The 16,178-nt window shown below is 42.5% G+C and overlaps 1 protein-coding gene across 19 annotated transcripts in view; it reads right to left on the reverse strand.

Annotated features, from left to right (window-relative positions):
* EFCAB6 (EF-hand calcium binding domain 6) overlaps window positions 1-16,178 on the reverse strand; it is a 283,240-nt gene that overhangs the window by 189,326 nt on the left and 77,736 nt on the right. For all 19 annotated transcript variants that reach the window (XR_010155956.1, XR_010155963.1, XR_010155962.1 and 16 more), the window contains one exon: window positions 12,588-12,700. Coding sequence is in view for 10 of the 19 variants with exons in the window: in XM_016939334.4 (XP_016794823.3) it covers window positions 12,588-12,700 (113 nt within the window). In the remaining 9 variants the exon portion in view is untranslated. The remainder of the gene's footprint in view (window positions 1-12,587; window positions 12,701-16,178) is intronic.

Genomic DNA, 16,178 nt, shown 5'->3' on the forward strand with positions numbered 1-16,178 from the left:
ACATTTCACAATGTATATGTACATCAAATCACCACATTGTACATCTTAAATACACACAATTTTAACTTGTCAGTTATACCTCAATAAAGATGAAAAAAAAAATCATTTCAGAAATGAAGACTAGGCCGGGTTCAAGGAAAGGAAAGGAGAGGAGACTAAGCTGGGCACAGTGGCTTACACATGTAATCCCAGCACTTTGAGAGACCGAGGCAGGAAGCCAGGAGTTCAAGACCAGCATGGGCAACAAAGCAGAACCTGTCTCTACAAAAGATTAAAAAAAAAAAAAATAGCCAGGCACAGTAGCATGTACCTGTGGTCCAAGCTACTCGGGAGGCTGAGGCAGGAGAACTGCTTGAGCCCAGGAGTTCAAGGCTGCAGTGAGCTATGATCATGCCATTGCGCTCCAGCCTGGGTGACAGAGCAAGACCCTGTCTCTAAAAAATAAAATAAAATAAGAAATGAAGACTAAACTAAAAGAAACACAAGAGCAAATAAACACAATAGTAATAGGAGGTGAAATCAAAGTTATATCATGGAAGGAAACAAAGAAGGGAGAGAGGGAGGAAAAGAGAGAGGAAGGGAGGGAGGAAGAAAGTAAGAAAAAAGGGAGGAACAGGGACTTGTGAGGAAGTCGTGGTGTAGAAGAGAAGAGGGGAAACAGATCCTATCTTTTGCATAGGGAATCCAAAAGATACAATATACATGTTATGAATCACTGAGAAGAAAACCAAACAATGGAATGGAAAAAATACTAAAAATCACAATTCAAGAAATTAAAGAGGAAGTCCTAGCCAGAGGAATCAGGCAAGAGAAAGAAAGAAAAGGCATCCACATACGAAATGAAGAAGTCAAACTATCTCTCTTTGCTGACAATATGATTCTATACCTAGAAAACCCTACAGACTCTGCCAAAAGGCTACTAGAACTGATAAATCATTTAAACAAGGTTTCAGTACACAAAATCAATGTACAAAAATCAGTGGCATTTCTATACATCAATAATGTCCAGGCTGAGAGTCAAATCAAGAATACAATCCCACGTGCAATAGCCACAAAGAAAATAAAATACCTGAGAATACAGCTAACCAAGGAGGTGAAAGATCTCTACAAGAAGAAGCACAAAACAGTGCTGAAAGAAACTAGAGATGACACAAATAAGTGGAAAAAATATTCTATGCTTATGGATTGAAAGAATCAGTATCATTAAAATGGCCATACTGCCCAAAGCAATGAACAGATTCCACGCAGTTCCAATCTAGCTATGAATGTCACTCTTCAAGAATTAGAAAAAGCTATCCTAAAATTCATATGGAACAACAAACAAAACAAAACAAAACCCAAAGCCCAAATAGCCAAAGCAATCCTAAGCAAAAAGAACAAAGCTGAAGGCATCAGTCTACCCAACTACAAACTATACTATAAGACTATAGAAAGCAAAACAGCATGACACTAGTACAAAAACAGACACATAGGCAAATGGAACAGAATAGGAAACTCAGAAATAAAGCTACCCACTTAAAACATCCGATCTTTGACAAGGCAGACAAAAATAAGCAATGGAGGAAGTTCTCCCTATTACATAAATAGTATTGGGATAACAGGCTAGCCATATGCAGGAGAATGAATCTGGACCCTTACCTTTCACTATATATAAAAATTAACTCAAGATGGATGAAAGAAGTAAATGGAAGACCTCAAACTATAAAAATCTAGAAGAAAAACTGGGAAATATCCTTCTCAACATCAGCCTTGGCAAAGAATGTTTGGCTAAGTCCCCAAAAGCAATTGCAACAAAAATAAAAATTGATAAGTGGGGCCTTCTTAAACTAAAGAACTTTTCTGCACAGCAAAAGAAACTATCAATAAACAGACAACCTACAGAATGGGAGAAAATATTTGAAAAGTATGCATCTGACAAAGTCCTAATATCTAAAATCTGTAAGGAATTTAAACACAATATCAACAAGCAGAAAACAAATAACCCCATTAAAAAATGGACAAAGGACATGAACAGACACTTCTCAAAAGAAGAAGACATACACACGGCCAACAAACATATGAAAAAATGCTCATAATCACTAATCATCAGAGAAATGCAAATTGAAGCCACAAGGAGATACCATCTTACACCAATCAGATTGGCTATTATTAAAAAGTCAAAAAAGGCAGGGCGTGGTGGCTCACACCTGTAATCCCAGCACTTTGGGAGGCCAAGGTGGGCAGATCACGAGGTCAAGAGATCGAGACCATCCTGGCTAACATGGTGAAACCCCATCTCTACTTAAAAAAAAAAAATTAAAATTAGCTAAGTGTGGTGGCATGCGCCTGTAATCCCAGCTACTCTGGAGGCTGAGGCAGAAGAATCGCTTGAACCCAAGAGGCAGAGGTTGCAGTGAGCCGGGATCGCGCTGCTGCACTCCAGCCTGATGAAAGAGCGAGACTGCATCTCAAAAAAAAAAAAAAAAGTCAAAAAACAACAGATGCTGGCAAGGCTGCAGAGAAAAGGGAACACTCAGGCATTGTTGGTGGGAATGTAAATCAGTTCAGCTACTGTGGAAAGCAGTTTGGAGATTTCTCAAAGAATTTAAAACAGAGCTACTATTCAACGCAACAATCCAATTACTGGGCATATATCTAGTGGAAAATAGATTATTATGCCAACAACACATGCACTCATATGTTCATTGTAGCACTATTCACCATAGCAAAGACATGGAATAAACACAGGTGCCCATCAGTGGTGGACTGGATAAAGAAAATGTGGTACGGATATACCACAGAATACTACACAGCCATAAAAAAGAATAAAATCATGTCCTTTGCAGCAACATGCGTGGAGCTGGAGGCCATAATTCTAAGCAAACTAACACAGGAACAGAAAACCAAACACTGCATGTTCTCTCTTATAAGTGGGAGGTAAACACTGAACGAAGTTTATTCCAACCCTAATGGATGACTTTAAGGGGTTCAAGACTTCAGTGGAGGAAGTAACTGTATACGTAGTGGAAATAGCAAGAGAACTAGAATTAAAAGTGGAGCCTGAAGATGTGACTATATTGCTGTAATCTTTTGTACAAACTTTAAGGGATGAGGAGTTGTTTCTTATGGATGACCAAAATAAGTGGTCTCTTGAGATGAAATCTACTCCTGGTAAAGATGCTATGAACATTGTTAAAATGACAACAAAAAGTTGAACACACATGGATATAAGCATGGGAACAACAGATAACAGGGCCTACTAGAGGAGGAGAAATGGAGGGGGTGTGGATTGAAAAACTCCCTATTGGGTGCTATGCTCACTACCTGGGTGCAGTATACCTGTGTAACAAACCTGTACATGTACCCCTGTATCTAAAAGTTGAATTTTTTTTAAAAAGAGACTCAGATGAAAACCTAAATAGTACACAATGTACTCAGGGAATCATTCAACCTTGAGTACCTAATATCATGACATAGTCTAGCAAAATGTATTGGGTTTTAAATTTTTTTAAATTATCAGGGCATCCAGACAAAAAGATCAAATTATGAATAAGGAAAACAAAGGTGGAGCCCACTCTGCCTCTACAATTCTTACATTCTGCACACCTGCAGGGTTAGCACCTCATAGTGTCAAAGCTTACTGCTTGCACCTTCCAGAGTTATGGCATAAGCCACATCTGGGCCCACGTGAGCCACAGTGTGCTGCCACCAAGCTTTACAGCTTGTACTTTTCAGAGGGGCACCTAAGCCACAGCTGGGACCAAGGAGCCCTGCACCAGAATGTGGGGGGCAGAGTCCAGAGATGGCCCTGGGCAGCAAGCCCATCGAGTAGGCTTTTTAGGGTAATTGTCAAAAACCATTCTGCCTTCCTATGGCTTTGGGTCTGTGATGGGAGGGTCCTTTCTATTTATGCTAATCTATTTAACAATGAGTCACTCAGCCACATCCTTATTTTGTTCTCATGAACATGCTTTTCTCATTCTGCATGTGGCCAGGCTGCACTTCCTTCAGGATTGTAAGTTTTATCTTTGTCATCCTTTTGCTTCCAAATCTCACTGCAAGTGGCCAAAAGTAACCATGCAGCACCTTGAACACTTTGCTGCTTAGAAATTTCTTTCACCAGCTATCCTAGTTCAGCACTCTCAAGCTCAGCCTGTCACACCACCCTATGGCATGGATACAATGCAGCCAAGTTTGCAACTGTATGAAAAGGATGGCCTTTACTTTAGTTTCCAGTACTTTGTCCCTCATTTCCATCTCAGACCTTGTCAGAATGGTCTTTACTGTTTACTGTCAATATTTCTTTTTTTCTTTTCTTTTTTTTTTTTTTTTTGAGAAGGAGTCTCGCTCTGTCTCCCAGGCTGGAATGCAGTGACACGATCTTGGCTTACTGCAACCTCTGCCTCCTGGGTTCAAGTGATTCTCCTGCCTCAGCCTCCCAAGTAGCTGGGATTACAGGCACATGCCACCACGCCTGGCTAATTTTTTTATATTTTTAGTAGACACAGGGTTTCACCGTGTTGGCCAGGCTGGTCTTTAACTCCTGACCTCAAATGATCCGCCTGCCTTGGCCTCCCAAAGTGCTAGGATTACAGGCATGAGCCACCGTGCCCTGCCTACCATCCATATTTCTATCAACATTCTGGTCACAACCACTCAAGTAATCTCCAAAAAGCTCTAGACTTTCTCTTGTCTTCACTTCTTCTAAGCCCTCACCAGAATCACCCATAATGCTTTGCTCATGGTAATCTAGGCTTTTTCTAGCCTGCTCCTCCAAATACTTCCAGCCTTTGCCAATTACCTAGTTCCAAAGTTGCTTCCACATTTCCAGTTATCTGTATGGCAACAACCCCACTTCTCTGTATCAAGTTTCTATCTTAGTCCTTTTTATGTTGCTGTAACTACATACCTGAGACTAAGTAATTTACAAAGAAAACAAATATATTTCTTATAGTTCTGGAAGCTAGAAAGTCCAAGGTCAAGGGACTGCAGCTGGCTGGCTTCTGAGGCCCTCATGCTGTGTTGCAACATGGAAGAAAGCATCATAGGGCAAGAGAGAGGCATGTTGAGAGCCAAACTGGCTTTTTTTTTTTTTTTTTTTTTTTAGACGGAGTTTCATTCTTGTTGCCCAGGCTGGAGTGCAATGGCACAATCTTGGCTCATTGTAACCCCCGCCTACCGGGTTCAAGCAATTCTCCTGCCTCAGCCTCCCGAATAGCTGGGATTACAGGCATGCGCCACCACGCCCAGCTAATTTTGTATTTTTAGTAGAGATGGGGTTTCTCCATGTTAGTCAGGCTGGTCTTGAACTCCCGACCTCAGGTGATCCACCCGCCTCGGCCTCCCAAAGTGCTGGGATTACAGGCGTGACCCACTGCACCCGGCCCAAACTGGCTTTTATAACAGACTCACTGTTATGATAATCCATTAATCCATTCACAGGGGCAGAGCCCTCATGACTCAATCACCTCTTAAAGGCCCCATCTCTTAAAACTGTTACATTGGGGATTAAGTTTCAACATGAGTTTTGGAGGGGGCTAACATTCAAACCATAACACCAACCCAGAAAGAATATGCTGACACCATGAGTTTTACACTTTAGGGCTAAAGTTTTGAACTGGTAGGATGGCAGCGGGGAAGATGACGGGCTGGTGTCAGCAATTCAGCCTTTCCTACTACATACCAATAAATAAGCCTCTGTCCTGACAGCCTTAGTGTAGAGATTTAATATTATATGCCCCATAACCCCAAACTACTATATCTTTATTTTAGAACATCCACAAAATGGTTTTGCCTCCTAACTGGAGGATTTGAATTTCAATGATAAAAGTTATAGGATAAGTATTCAATAGGAAAAATGATGGAACTAAGATTGTATTTTACGATGAATGCAGGATAGAAGACAGACTGGGATAGGCCAATAGGCTTTAGACTGTGGTACCAGTTAGGAGGCAGCAATGAGAATGTAAGCTAATGCTGCAGAAACAGGAATATACAGAATGACTGGATATATAGCTTACACTGGATCAAATCAAAGACGCCTTTCATTTAGGCATTGGGGATACATAAAATAATGCATTATTAAAAATCTGCTGCCAATTATTGATAAAATGCAAAAACAAAAAAAGGGATGTCCATAGCAAAACTGAAATTGTATCCTAGAACTTACCTTCTTATAATACCTAAAGAAATAAGCAGAAGAAAAAATGTAAAAATTCACCAAAAAAAAAAAAAAAAAAAAAAGACAGCATAAATTGAAGCAAAAAGAAACTGACTATGAGTAGACAGAAAGTTTTGCTTCCAATTTTGGTGGATTAGCTCATACAACCCTCCCAGCGGATAACATTTAAAACTCTGGGCAAAATATAAACAGAAAACTATCTGGAGGCCCTGGGGAACAACTGAAAGCAGATACAAACTGAAGCTGGCACTTGGAAAAATGAAATCTTACTCAGTGAATTTCTTGTGATTTGGCTTTTTGCCTGAGGGCAGGCCCCAGCTGGAATCATGCTAAGTGGCTAGAATTTGGATATAAATTCAGGCTCTTACCAGCTTTAGGAATTGGAAAACAGAGTTCAGGCCTCCCACAGTGGCCAGAAGGCAAGGAAGGAAAACCCAAAAGGAAGAGAGGCATAAAGGGGGATCTCCAATATCTGTGAATAAACTTTGCCCAAATCTCTGGCCAACTCCTGAACTATAGATGTGCAGAGAAGACACCAAGCTGCCCCTCTAGGGAGAAAATAATGAAACAAAGATGTCCCACCGCCAGGAGGACAAAGTTTAGAGTCTGAATACAGCCAAGTAAACTGGCTGCTAAAACAAACAAAATAACAATTCTTCAGAACATAACAGAATCCATAGTTTCTATAATGCAAAATTATAGACATTTACTATATCCAGAATAAATTGCAAAATTATGAGACAGAAAAAACCTCAGGAAACTGTGATTCACATTCAAGAAGAAAGGTAATCAATAAAGACCAAACCCTTACTTCTTATGGTATAATGTTGAAAAAAAAGTTTTAAAACCCAAACCCTGAGATGACCTAGTTGTTGGAATTAACAGATAAAAAAGTTTAAAGCAGCCAAGTGCAGTGGCTCACACCTGTAATCCCAGAATTGGGGAGGCTGAGTGAGGCAAGAGGATCACTTGATGCTAGGAGTTTGAGACTAGGCTGGGCATGACAGTGAGATGCCATCTCCACAAAAAATAATTTTAAAAATTAGCCAGGCATAGTGGCATGCCTGTGGTCCTAGCTGGTCATGAGGCTGCTGTGGGAAGGTTACTTGAGCCCAGGGGTTTGAGGCTGCAGTGAGCTATGATTGCACCACTGCACTCCTGCCTGGGCAACACAGCAAGACCCTGTCTCAAAAAGAAAAAAAAAATTTTAAGCATTTAAAAATTCTTAAAATTGTAAAATAACAGTGTTTGAGAATGTGAAAGAAAATATATTTCTGTTGAGTGAACAGACAGGAAATCTCAGTGGAACAACAGGAGTGTAGCAATGTATTATGTGTTTATGGTGTATGTAAAAGTACAATGCAGGGCAGCAATATAACAAAGGATAGGAGAGAAGAATTGGGAAAACACTGTAGTAAGGTCCATACACTGCACATGAATTACTATAATATTACTTAGAGGTAGGTTCTGATTAATCAAAGATGTATATTAGAAACCTTATTTATTAGTCTGCTTTGCATTGCTATCAAGGAATACCTGAGACTAGATAATTTATAAAGAAAAGAGGCTCATTTGGCTTATGGTTCTGCAGGCTGTACAAGCATGGCTCGTACATCCTTGAAGCTCGAGCATCTGCTCGGCTTCAAGAAGTTTTTTTTTTTTTTCTTTTTAAATTATACTTTAAGTTCTAGGATACATGTGCAGAACGTGCAGGTCTGTTATATAGGTATACATGTGCCATGGTGGTTTGCTGCACCCATCAACCCGTCATCTAGGTTTTAAGCCCCACATGCATTAGGTATTTCTTCTAATGCTATCCCTCCCCTTTGCCCCCCACCCCATGACAGGCCCCAGTGTGTGATGTTCCCCTCCCTATGTCCATGTGTTCTCATTGTTCAACTCTCACAATGAGTGAGAACATGTGGTGTTTGGTTTTCTGTTCCTGTGTTAGTTTGCTGAGAATAACGGTTTCCAACTTCATCCATGTACCAGCAAATGACATGAATTCATTCTTTTTTATGGCTGCATAGTACTCCTGGTGTATATCTGCCACATTTTCTTTATCCAGTCTATCATTTATGGGCATTTGGGTTAGTTCCAAGTCTTTGCTCTTGCAAATAGTGCTGCAATAAACATACATGTGCATGTGTCTTTATAGTAGAATGATTTATAATCCTTTGGGTATATACCCATTAATGGGATTGCTGGGTCAAATGGTATTTCTGGTTTTAGATCCTTGAGAAATTGCCACACTGTCTTCCACAATAGTTGAACTAATTTACACTCCCACCAACAGGGTAGAAGTGTTCCTATTTCTCCTCATCCTCTCCAGCATCTGTTGTTTCCTGACTTTTTAATGATCACCATTCTAACTGGCATGAGATGGTATCTCAATGTGGTTTTGATTTGCATTTCTCTAATGACCAGAGATGTTGAGCTTTTTTCATATGTTTGTTGGCTGCATAAATGTCTTCTTTTGAGAAGTGTCTGTTCATATCCTTCACCCACTTTTTGATGGGGTTGTTTTCTTCTTGTAAATTTGTTTAAGTTCCTTGTAGATTCTGGATATTAGACCTCTGTCAGATGGATAGATTGCAAAATTGTCCTCCCATTCTGTAGGTTGCCTGTTTACTCTGACCATAGTTTGTTTTGCTGCACAGAAGCTCTTTAGTTTAATTAGATCACATTTGTCAATTTTGGCTTTCATTGCAATTGCATTTGGTGTTTTAGTCATGAAGCCTTTGCCCACGCCTATGTCCTGAATGGTATTGCCTAGGTTTTCTTTCAAGAAGCTTTTTACTGGTGGTGGAAGGTGAACAGGGAGCAAGTGCATCACGTGGCAAGAGAGGGAGCAAGGCAGAGGAGTAGGTGCCTGTCTCCTTTAAATACCAGCTCTTGTGTGAACTAACAGAGCAAGAACTCACTCATTACCATGGGGAGGGCACCAAGCTATTTATGAGGAATCTACCCCAATGACACAAATACCTCCCACTAGGTCCAACCTCCAACACTGGGGATCACATTTCTTTCTTTTTTTAAATAGAGACAGGGTCTTGCTAATGTTGCCTAGGCTGGTCCTTGGACTCCTGGCCTCAAGTGATCCTCCTGCCTCAGCCTCCCAAAGTGCTGGGATTACAGGCGTGAGCCACCATGCCTGGCCTGGGGATTACATTTCAACATGAGATTTGGAAGAGACAAATATCCAAACCATATCACCCTAGAACAAGCACCAAAAAATTTAATAATAAATAAAAAGTCAATAGAAGAAGTAAAATGGAATAGAAAATACTCAGTTTATCCAAATTTCATGAAAGTACGCAAACTCTCCAGGAGTGGATAGTGAAGGAAGGAGAGGAACATAATGAACACAAGGCAGAGATCCCACCTTGGAAGAAAACATAACTTCAGATACAAAATTACTTTACAGAATCTCTCTATAAGAACGTGAACTCAGTAAAAGGAGAGTTGAATGGCAAGATGATAAACCAACAAAATAAGATGGAAAATAATATTGTAGACCTAAAGAAACAACATTAGAGATCTAGTAAGTAAATTAGAAACAGCAAAGAATAAGATAGACCTTGGTGAAAATCAAATTACAGGTATAGATAAAAGATCTAAGACAATCACTGTGAATATGTGCTGGTCATGGCGGCATACGCCCGTAATCCCAGCTCTTTGGGACTGTGTATAGGCAGGAGGATCACTTAAGCCCAGGAGTTCGAGATTAGCCTGGCAACATAGTGAGACCCTGTCTCTACAATTTTTTTTTTTAAAGTTAGCCAGACATGGTGGTGCATGCCTGTGGTCCCAGTTACTTGGGAGGCTGAGGTTGGAGGATCGCTTGTGCCCAAAGTGCTGGAATTGCTCAGGAGGTTAAGCCTGCAGTGAGCTATGATCGTGCCACTGCACTCAAGCCTGGGCAACAGAGCAAGTGAGACCTTGTAGAAATAAGAAAGAAAAAAGAGAGGAGAGGAGAGGAAAAGGAGGGCAGGAGGGAAGGATGGAAGGAGGGAAGGAGGAAAGGATGGAGGGAGGGAGGGAGGGAAGGAGGGGAGGAGGGGAGGGAGGGAAGGGATGGAGGGAGGGAAGGAGGGAAGGGATGGAGGGAGGGAAGGAGGGAAGGGAGGGAGGGGAGGGGGGAAAGGAGGGGAGGGATGGAGGGAGGGAAGGAGGGAAGGGAGGGAGGGGAGGGGGGAAAGGAGGGGAGGGAGGGAGGGGAGGAGGGAAGGGAGGGGAGGAGGGAAGGAGGGGAGGGAGGGAGGGAGGGAGGGGAGGAGGGAAGGAGGGAAAGAAAGGGAAGGAGGGAAGGGAGGGAGGGAAGGGAGGGGAGGAGGGAAGGGAGGGAAGGTAGGGAAGGAGGGAAGGAAGAGGAAGGAGGGAAGGAGGGAAGGGAGGGAAGGAGGGAAGGAGGGAAGAAAGGGAGGGAGGGAGGGAGGGAAGGAGGGAAGGGAGGGAGGGAAGGCGGGAAAGGAGGAAAGGAGGGAAGGAGGGAAGGGAGGGAGGGAAGGAGGGAAGGGAGGGAAGGAGGGAAGGAGGGAAGGAGGGAAGGAAGGGAGGGAGGGAAGGAGGGAAGGAGGGAAGGGAGGGAAGGAGGGAAGGGAGAGAAGGAGGGAAGGGAGGGAAGGAGGGAAGGAGGGAAGGGAGGGAAGGAGGGAAGGGAGGGAAGGAGGGAAGGGAGGGAAGGAGGGGAGGGAGGGAGGGAAGGAGGGAAGGAGGGAAGGGAGGGAAGGAAGGGAGGGAGGGAAGGAGGGAAGGAATGGAGGGAGGGAGGGAAGGAGGGAAGGAGGGAAGGGAGGGAAGGAGGGAAGGGAGGGAAGGAGGGAAGGGAGGGAAGGAGGGAAGGAAGGGAGGGAGGGAGGGAAGGAGGGAAGGGAGGGAAGGAGGGAAGGAGGGAAGGAAGGGAGGGAGGGAGGGAAGGAGGGAAGGAGGGAAGGGAGGGAAGGAGGGAAGGGAGGGAAGGGAGGGAAGGAGGGAAGGAGGGAAGGGAGGGAGGGAGGGAAGGAGGGATGGAGGGAGGGATGGAGTTCTAGGATAAATGCCTCTTAGGCAATCAGCCAGAGAAAACAAATCATCCATAAGAGAAAAAATGAAGCAGGCCTCAGACTTTTCCACAATCAGACTGAGTACCAGAGGGCAATGGAGCAAAGTCTACGACATATTGAAGGGGGAGATGTGGCCTGTGGACATTATATCCAAGATATAGAGGCAGGGTGTATTCCTCATTTTCTTGAGTTTCGTTTAAATTTCTATTCTTCTGATACACTCAGGTAAAAGTACATTCTTACAGAGAACAGCATCTATATAAACCCATTTTTACAAATGTATTTCTTTCTGCCTAACTCTTCTTTCCATATATGTGCCACGGAGAGATGCCAAGAACCCTGTGGACAGTGGTTATTTCTGGGTAGTGGGCTTGGTTCGATTGTTTACTTCAATCTCTTCCTTGTCGCATTGGCACCTGCCTCATGTGGCCGTGGGGAATATGAAGAGGCGACGCAGGAACACGCTTTGCACAGCTCCTGGCACAGGAGGCTTCGAAAACTAGAGCACTGGAGTCTGCTCTAAGCAAGCTTGGTTAGTGGAATCAGGCTAAAACCTGAGAATCTGTCATTTTTCAGCTTGCTAGTGAGAGGGATCTGAGAATCATAGAACATGGTCCCTGAATATTTGCTGCTGAAACCACACAGAGACAACCCATTTTGAGCGAGTCATTCAGGGGCAGTCACTCCTAAAGCACTAGACCACTGAGGGGAAATCTTATTTAAGGCGAGGAAAATGACCAAAGGCTGGGAAGGGAGAGGATCCAATTGCATGAGCCAGACATTCATCCTTAAAGAACTGGACCCTGACTCTCTCCAAAGCTACCCAGCAGGCCGACAACCCTGGGCGTCGTATGGAGGAGGCTGGAGTAAAGACTGTTCGCACAAGGAAACACGTTCTGTCTCAAGGTTATGTCTACTGACCTGGCTTTGCTTGTCTAACATAACTGCAAATTACTCAGCTATTTGCCCTTTTCTGTTAAGATTTTTCCCATCATTAAAGAAAAAAAGTTGAAAATACAGAAGCAACAGAAAGAACAAAATCACAGCCAGGGGCATCTCACTTAAGGACAACCTGAGTATTTTGGAATATTTTCCAATCCGCTACAGATATTCCACACACATCTTCTGTGTTATTATTAACTCTTCATGGATATCCTTGTTCCTGGCTGTAGATTTTACCACATGGCTATACTGTGACTCATTTAGCCTTTTCCTATTCTTAGGCATTGACGTTATTCTTATAAATAATGATACCATGGCTAGCTTTGTAGATAATGTATTTTCTATATTTGAAAGTATTTCCTCAGGAATGATCCAAAGAACAGGAATTACCATGCCAAAAGATATTGAAATCTTTAGCTATATACTTTAAAAATACTTACCTTGATTTCCCATACAATATCTAAGGTTCAAGTCATTATTTATGCTGAGATTCTTCAAAAACACGTTGTAATCTACTGCAGTATCCTTGTGGATGTTGTAGTGTTTCGAAAACCTAAAATACAAATGTTCTTTAGTAATGAGAAATTATGAATCTAAAATGAAGCAAGTTTGTTACTAAGGTATCCTTTACACTCAGGCTGGCATTAATTTTAATGTCTGTTTCTAGCTACAGAGGGAATTAAAAAGTAAACCCCAGAAAATGTTACTGTCAGATTTTTTTTTTAATGCAGCTACTTGGAGATCACTTCTCCAGCCTACAGATGGATGCATAGAAATTAGAGTGAGACAGAAATGTTGCTGGACCTGTTGAAGAATACCCCAACCTAGACAGCACCTAAGGAGTTTCTCCCGGCTCTGGCGGAAGGGGAGCTGGGGCTCTGTCTACACGGCAGCTGCCTCTCCACTCCGACAGCAGAAGCAGGTCCCATTTGCCTTTAATAATTGGAGGGAAATGAGTCAGCCAGCACAAAATTTCCATAAGCAGGGAAATGGAGAGCTGGGTGGAGGAGCCAGCAGAGATGATCTCGACTGAGCATATCCTTTCTCTAGAGAGAAACTGAGAGAAACTGAGGCCCACAGATGGCATATGGTTTCAAAACAGGGGATGGGTGGAGGAGGCAAAGTTTCTCTTGAAGCATTTCGTGATTTTTATAGGTAACATACAAGGCTTTTTAAAACAGCGAACCACTGTCTATTCCTGAAACATACTGAGGTACTTTTTTTTTTTTTTTTTTTTTTTTTTAGGCAGAATCTCGCTCTGTTGCCCAGGCTAGATAGAGTGTGGTGCTGCAATCTCAGCTCACTGCAACCTCCACCTCCCAGTTCAAGCGATTCTCGTGCCTCAGCCTACCGAGTAGCTGGGATTACAGCCATACACCACCACGCCTGGCTAATTTTTGTATTTTTAGTAGACACGGGGTTTTGCCATGTTGGCCAGGCTGGTCTCGAACTCCTGGCCTCAAGTGATCTGCTCACCTCAGCTTCCTAAAGTGCTGGAATTACAGGCATGAGCCACTGTGCCCAGCCGAGATAACCTTTTTTTAAAGTTAAGATAAATAAGATGTTTGAATTTTTAAAATAAATTTTCTATTATTCAAGCCTTCCACCTGATAAATGGTTTTCTAGATCATTTCTGTGTTATCACATTTCTAAAAATTGATGGTTTTTAAATGTTTGGTTATATTATCTCCATATGTGTTGATTTCTATAATTATCTAATCTCATACTGCTTTCTAAAAATTTGGTAATTATCACTTAAAGTATTTATTTTTCTGTTTTCCAAATTTAACAAAGAGTAATGCCATGTAGTTATTTCAATGCATACCTTTTTTTCCACTTTGATGACTCTTGCCTATTGTTTTAATAAGATAAATGATCTCTAGGTGTGTTCGCTGCCAGATGTTAACAGTGAAACTCCCTAAACAGCTTCATCTTTCATCTACGGTCTCTGTCTTGTGAAAATAAGGTGGTAAGTTTGAGAAACCAGAAGGCCCAATTGAGGGGAGAAGGGTATGACTCCAATCAGCTCATAAACCTCTCCAGCGTCACCACCTGGAACTGGGTTTCATTCATCTGCTCAGGCAACAGGCTGAACCGTAGTGATTTGTTTGCTGGTTTTACAAGGCTGCTCATAAATGATTTCACCTATATCAAACACGCTGGCCTCCAGGGCAGTGGAGAGTAGGCTGGAGGGAGATGGGAAACACAACACTCAATGGGTTTTGAGATATCCTGATTAAGTATGGGGCTTGGTGGTAATTGTATCTCTGGCCTCTTGTTTTATGAAGGTTGGACAGTAGTCTGCTGCCTAAATGGAACAGGTCATCAGAGGGTAAAGGGCATTCACGGAGTCTTTATGATGATGAGATGGTCACTGTGAAATCAGCCCTACTATGTGCAAGTGCATCACAGGCATGTTGTTTACATTTTGTTGAGTCTTCATCCCAGCCCTGAGAGGTGGGCTGCTCAGTCCCCCCTTTTTTCTTTAAGATGGAGTCTCGCTCTGTTGCCAGGCTGGAGTGCAGTGGTGCGATCTCAGCTCACTGCAACCTCCGCCTCCCGGGTTCAAGCGATTCTCCTGCCTCAGCCTCCCAAGTAGCTGGGACTACAGGTGTGCACCACCATGCCTGGCTAATTTTTGTACTTTTAGTAGAGATGGGGTTTCACCATGTTGGCCAGGATGGTCTCAATCTCTTGACCTCGTGATCCGCCTGCCTCAGCATCCCAAAGTGCTGGGATTACAAGCGTGATCCACCGCGCCCGGCCAGTCCCCATTTCTTTAAGAGAAAACTGAGTCTTGACAAGGCCCAGGAGCTACTCTGAGGCCCTAGAACCAGGGAGGAGAGAGCACAGACTTCACCTCCAGCAGCCTGACTTCAAAGCCTCGGCCATTTCTACCACACCAAGAGCCGAATGTTGATATTAAATAGAAAGCTGTTAGATAAAAGAGAGGATTCAAAAATGCATTGTGTTTCTTGCTCAAAAATAAAAAAGACAAAGTTAATACTGAAGCAGCTTCTCCAGGAAAGAGTATATTCTTGAGCTTCAATAAGAAAAGCATTAAAGCAATTGAAGAAATGGTCTACTTTTGATCTTCTGTGTTTCTGAGTCTAAAAGAAAGCAATTCTATTATGTTCAGTTTCTCAAGCCTTATCATGAAAATAGCATTGTTTTTGAGGCTTAAAAAAATCTCAAATAAAAATTTGTGGAGTTCTTTATTATTCAATACTTATGAGATGGGGAAACAGACAGTAACATTTTTTATAGATTTACTAGGTTGGAGACTGCAGTGCCAAACACAAGGTTTATTGTCAAATAAAACACTGTTTTGTTTTTTGATTGCCTGTTTTAGAAGAGTGCTGCCTCTGTTCTATAATTGCCTGCACAAAATTATTTAATTTGTTTTGTTTGGATCTTATTCTGGACACTTTCCCAGCCGGAAAAGATGTAAAAATTAAAACATCTATTATGTGTTTTATATTCTGAGGTGGGTTATAAAGAGAAAAAAAAAGAAAAAGATACTCAAAAGAGAAACAGATGCTATTTTTTCAAGTCTGCCTGCTTTTCAGGCCCTGCAGCGTCAGTGACATGTCACATGCCCTCTAGACTTCCTTGCCTCAGGGGCAAATTCTTCCACTCTGCTTCTAGCAGCAGCCACATTGTCTTTATGAGATACAAGGAGCTACCGGGACCCATTTTCATAGCAACTTAGAACACCAGTGCAATGCGAAAAGCTTGGGCTCCGGGTGAAGTGAGGCTTGGTGCTTCTGTTAATGGTCTGGAGGGTATTTAGAAAAGTGTTTGGGAAAAGGCACGAAGAGGGAATGGACCTCTCGGCTGGGTACTGTAGAAATTAAGCTAGACATGGGCCCATCTTCCAGTGGCTTTCACTCAAAACTCATGTAGTCACAGAAGCCAAACATTTGGCTTCTTCTAAATGATGTGGAGTTTATAGGAGGCTCAAAAAAATGCCCGTGCAGGCTTCTGTGTGCTGCCCTTGGAGTCAGGAGCAGGTGGTGGTGGCGTTCAAA

Source organism: Pan troglodytes, chromosome 23 (genome assembly GCF_028858775.2).
Source record: "Pan troglodytes isolate AG18354 chromosome 23, NHGRI_mPanTro3-v2.0_pri, whole genome shotgun sequence".
Taxonomy (NCBI): Eukaryota; Metazoa; Chordata; class Mammalia; order Primates; family Hominidae; genus Pan; species Pan troglodytes.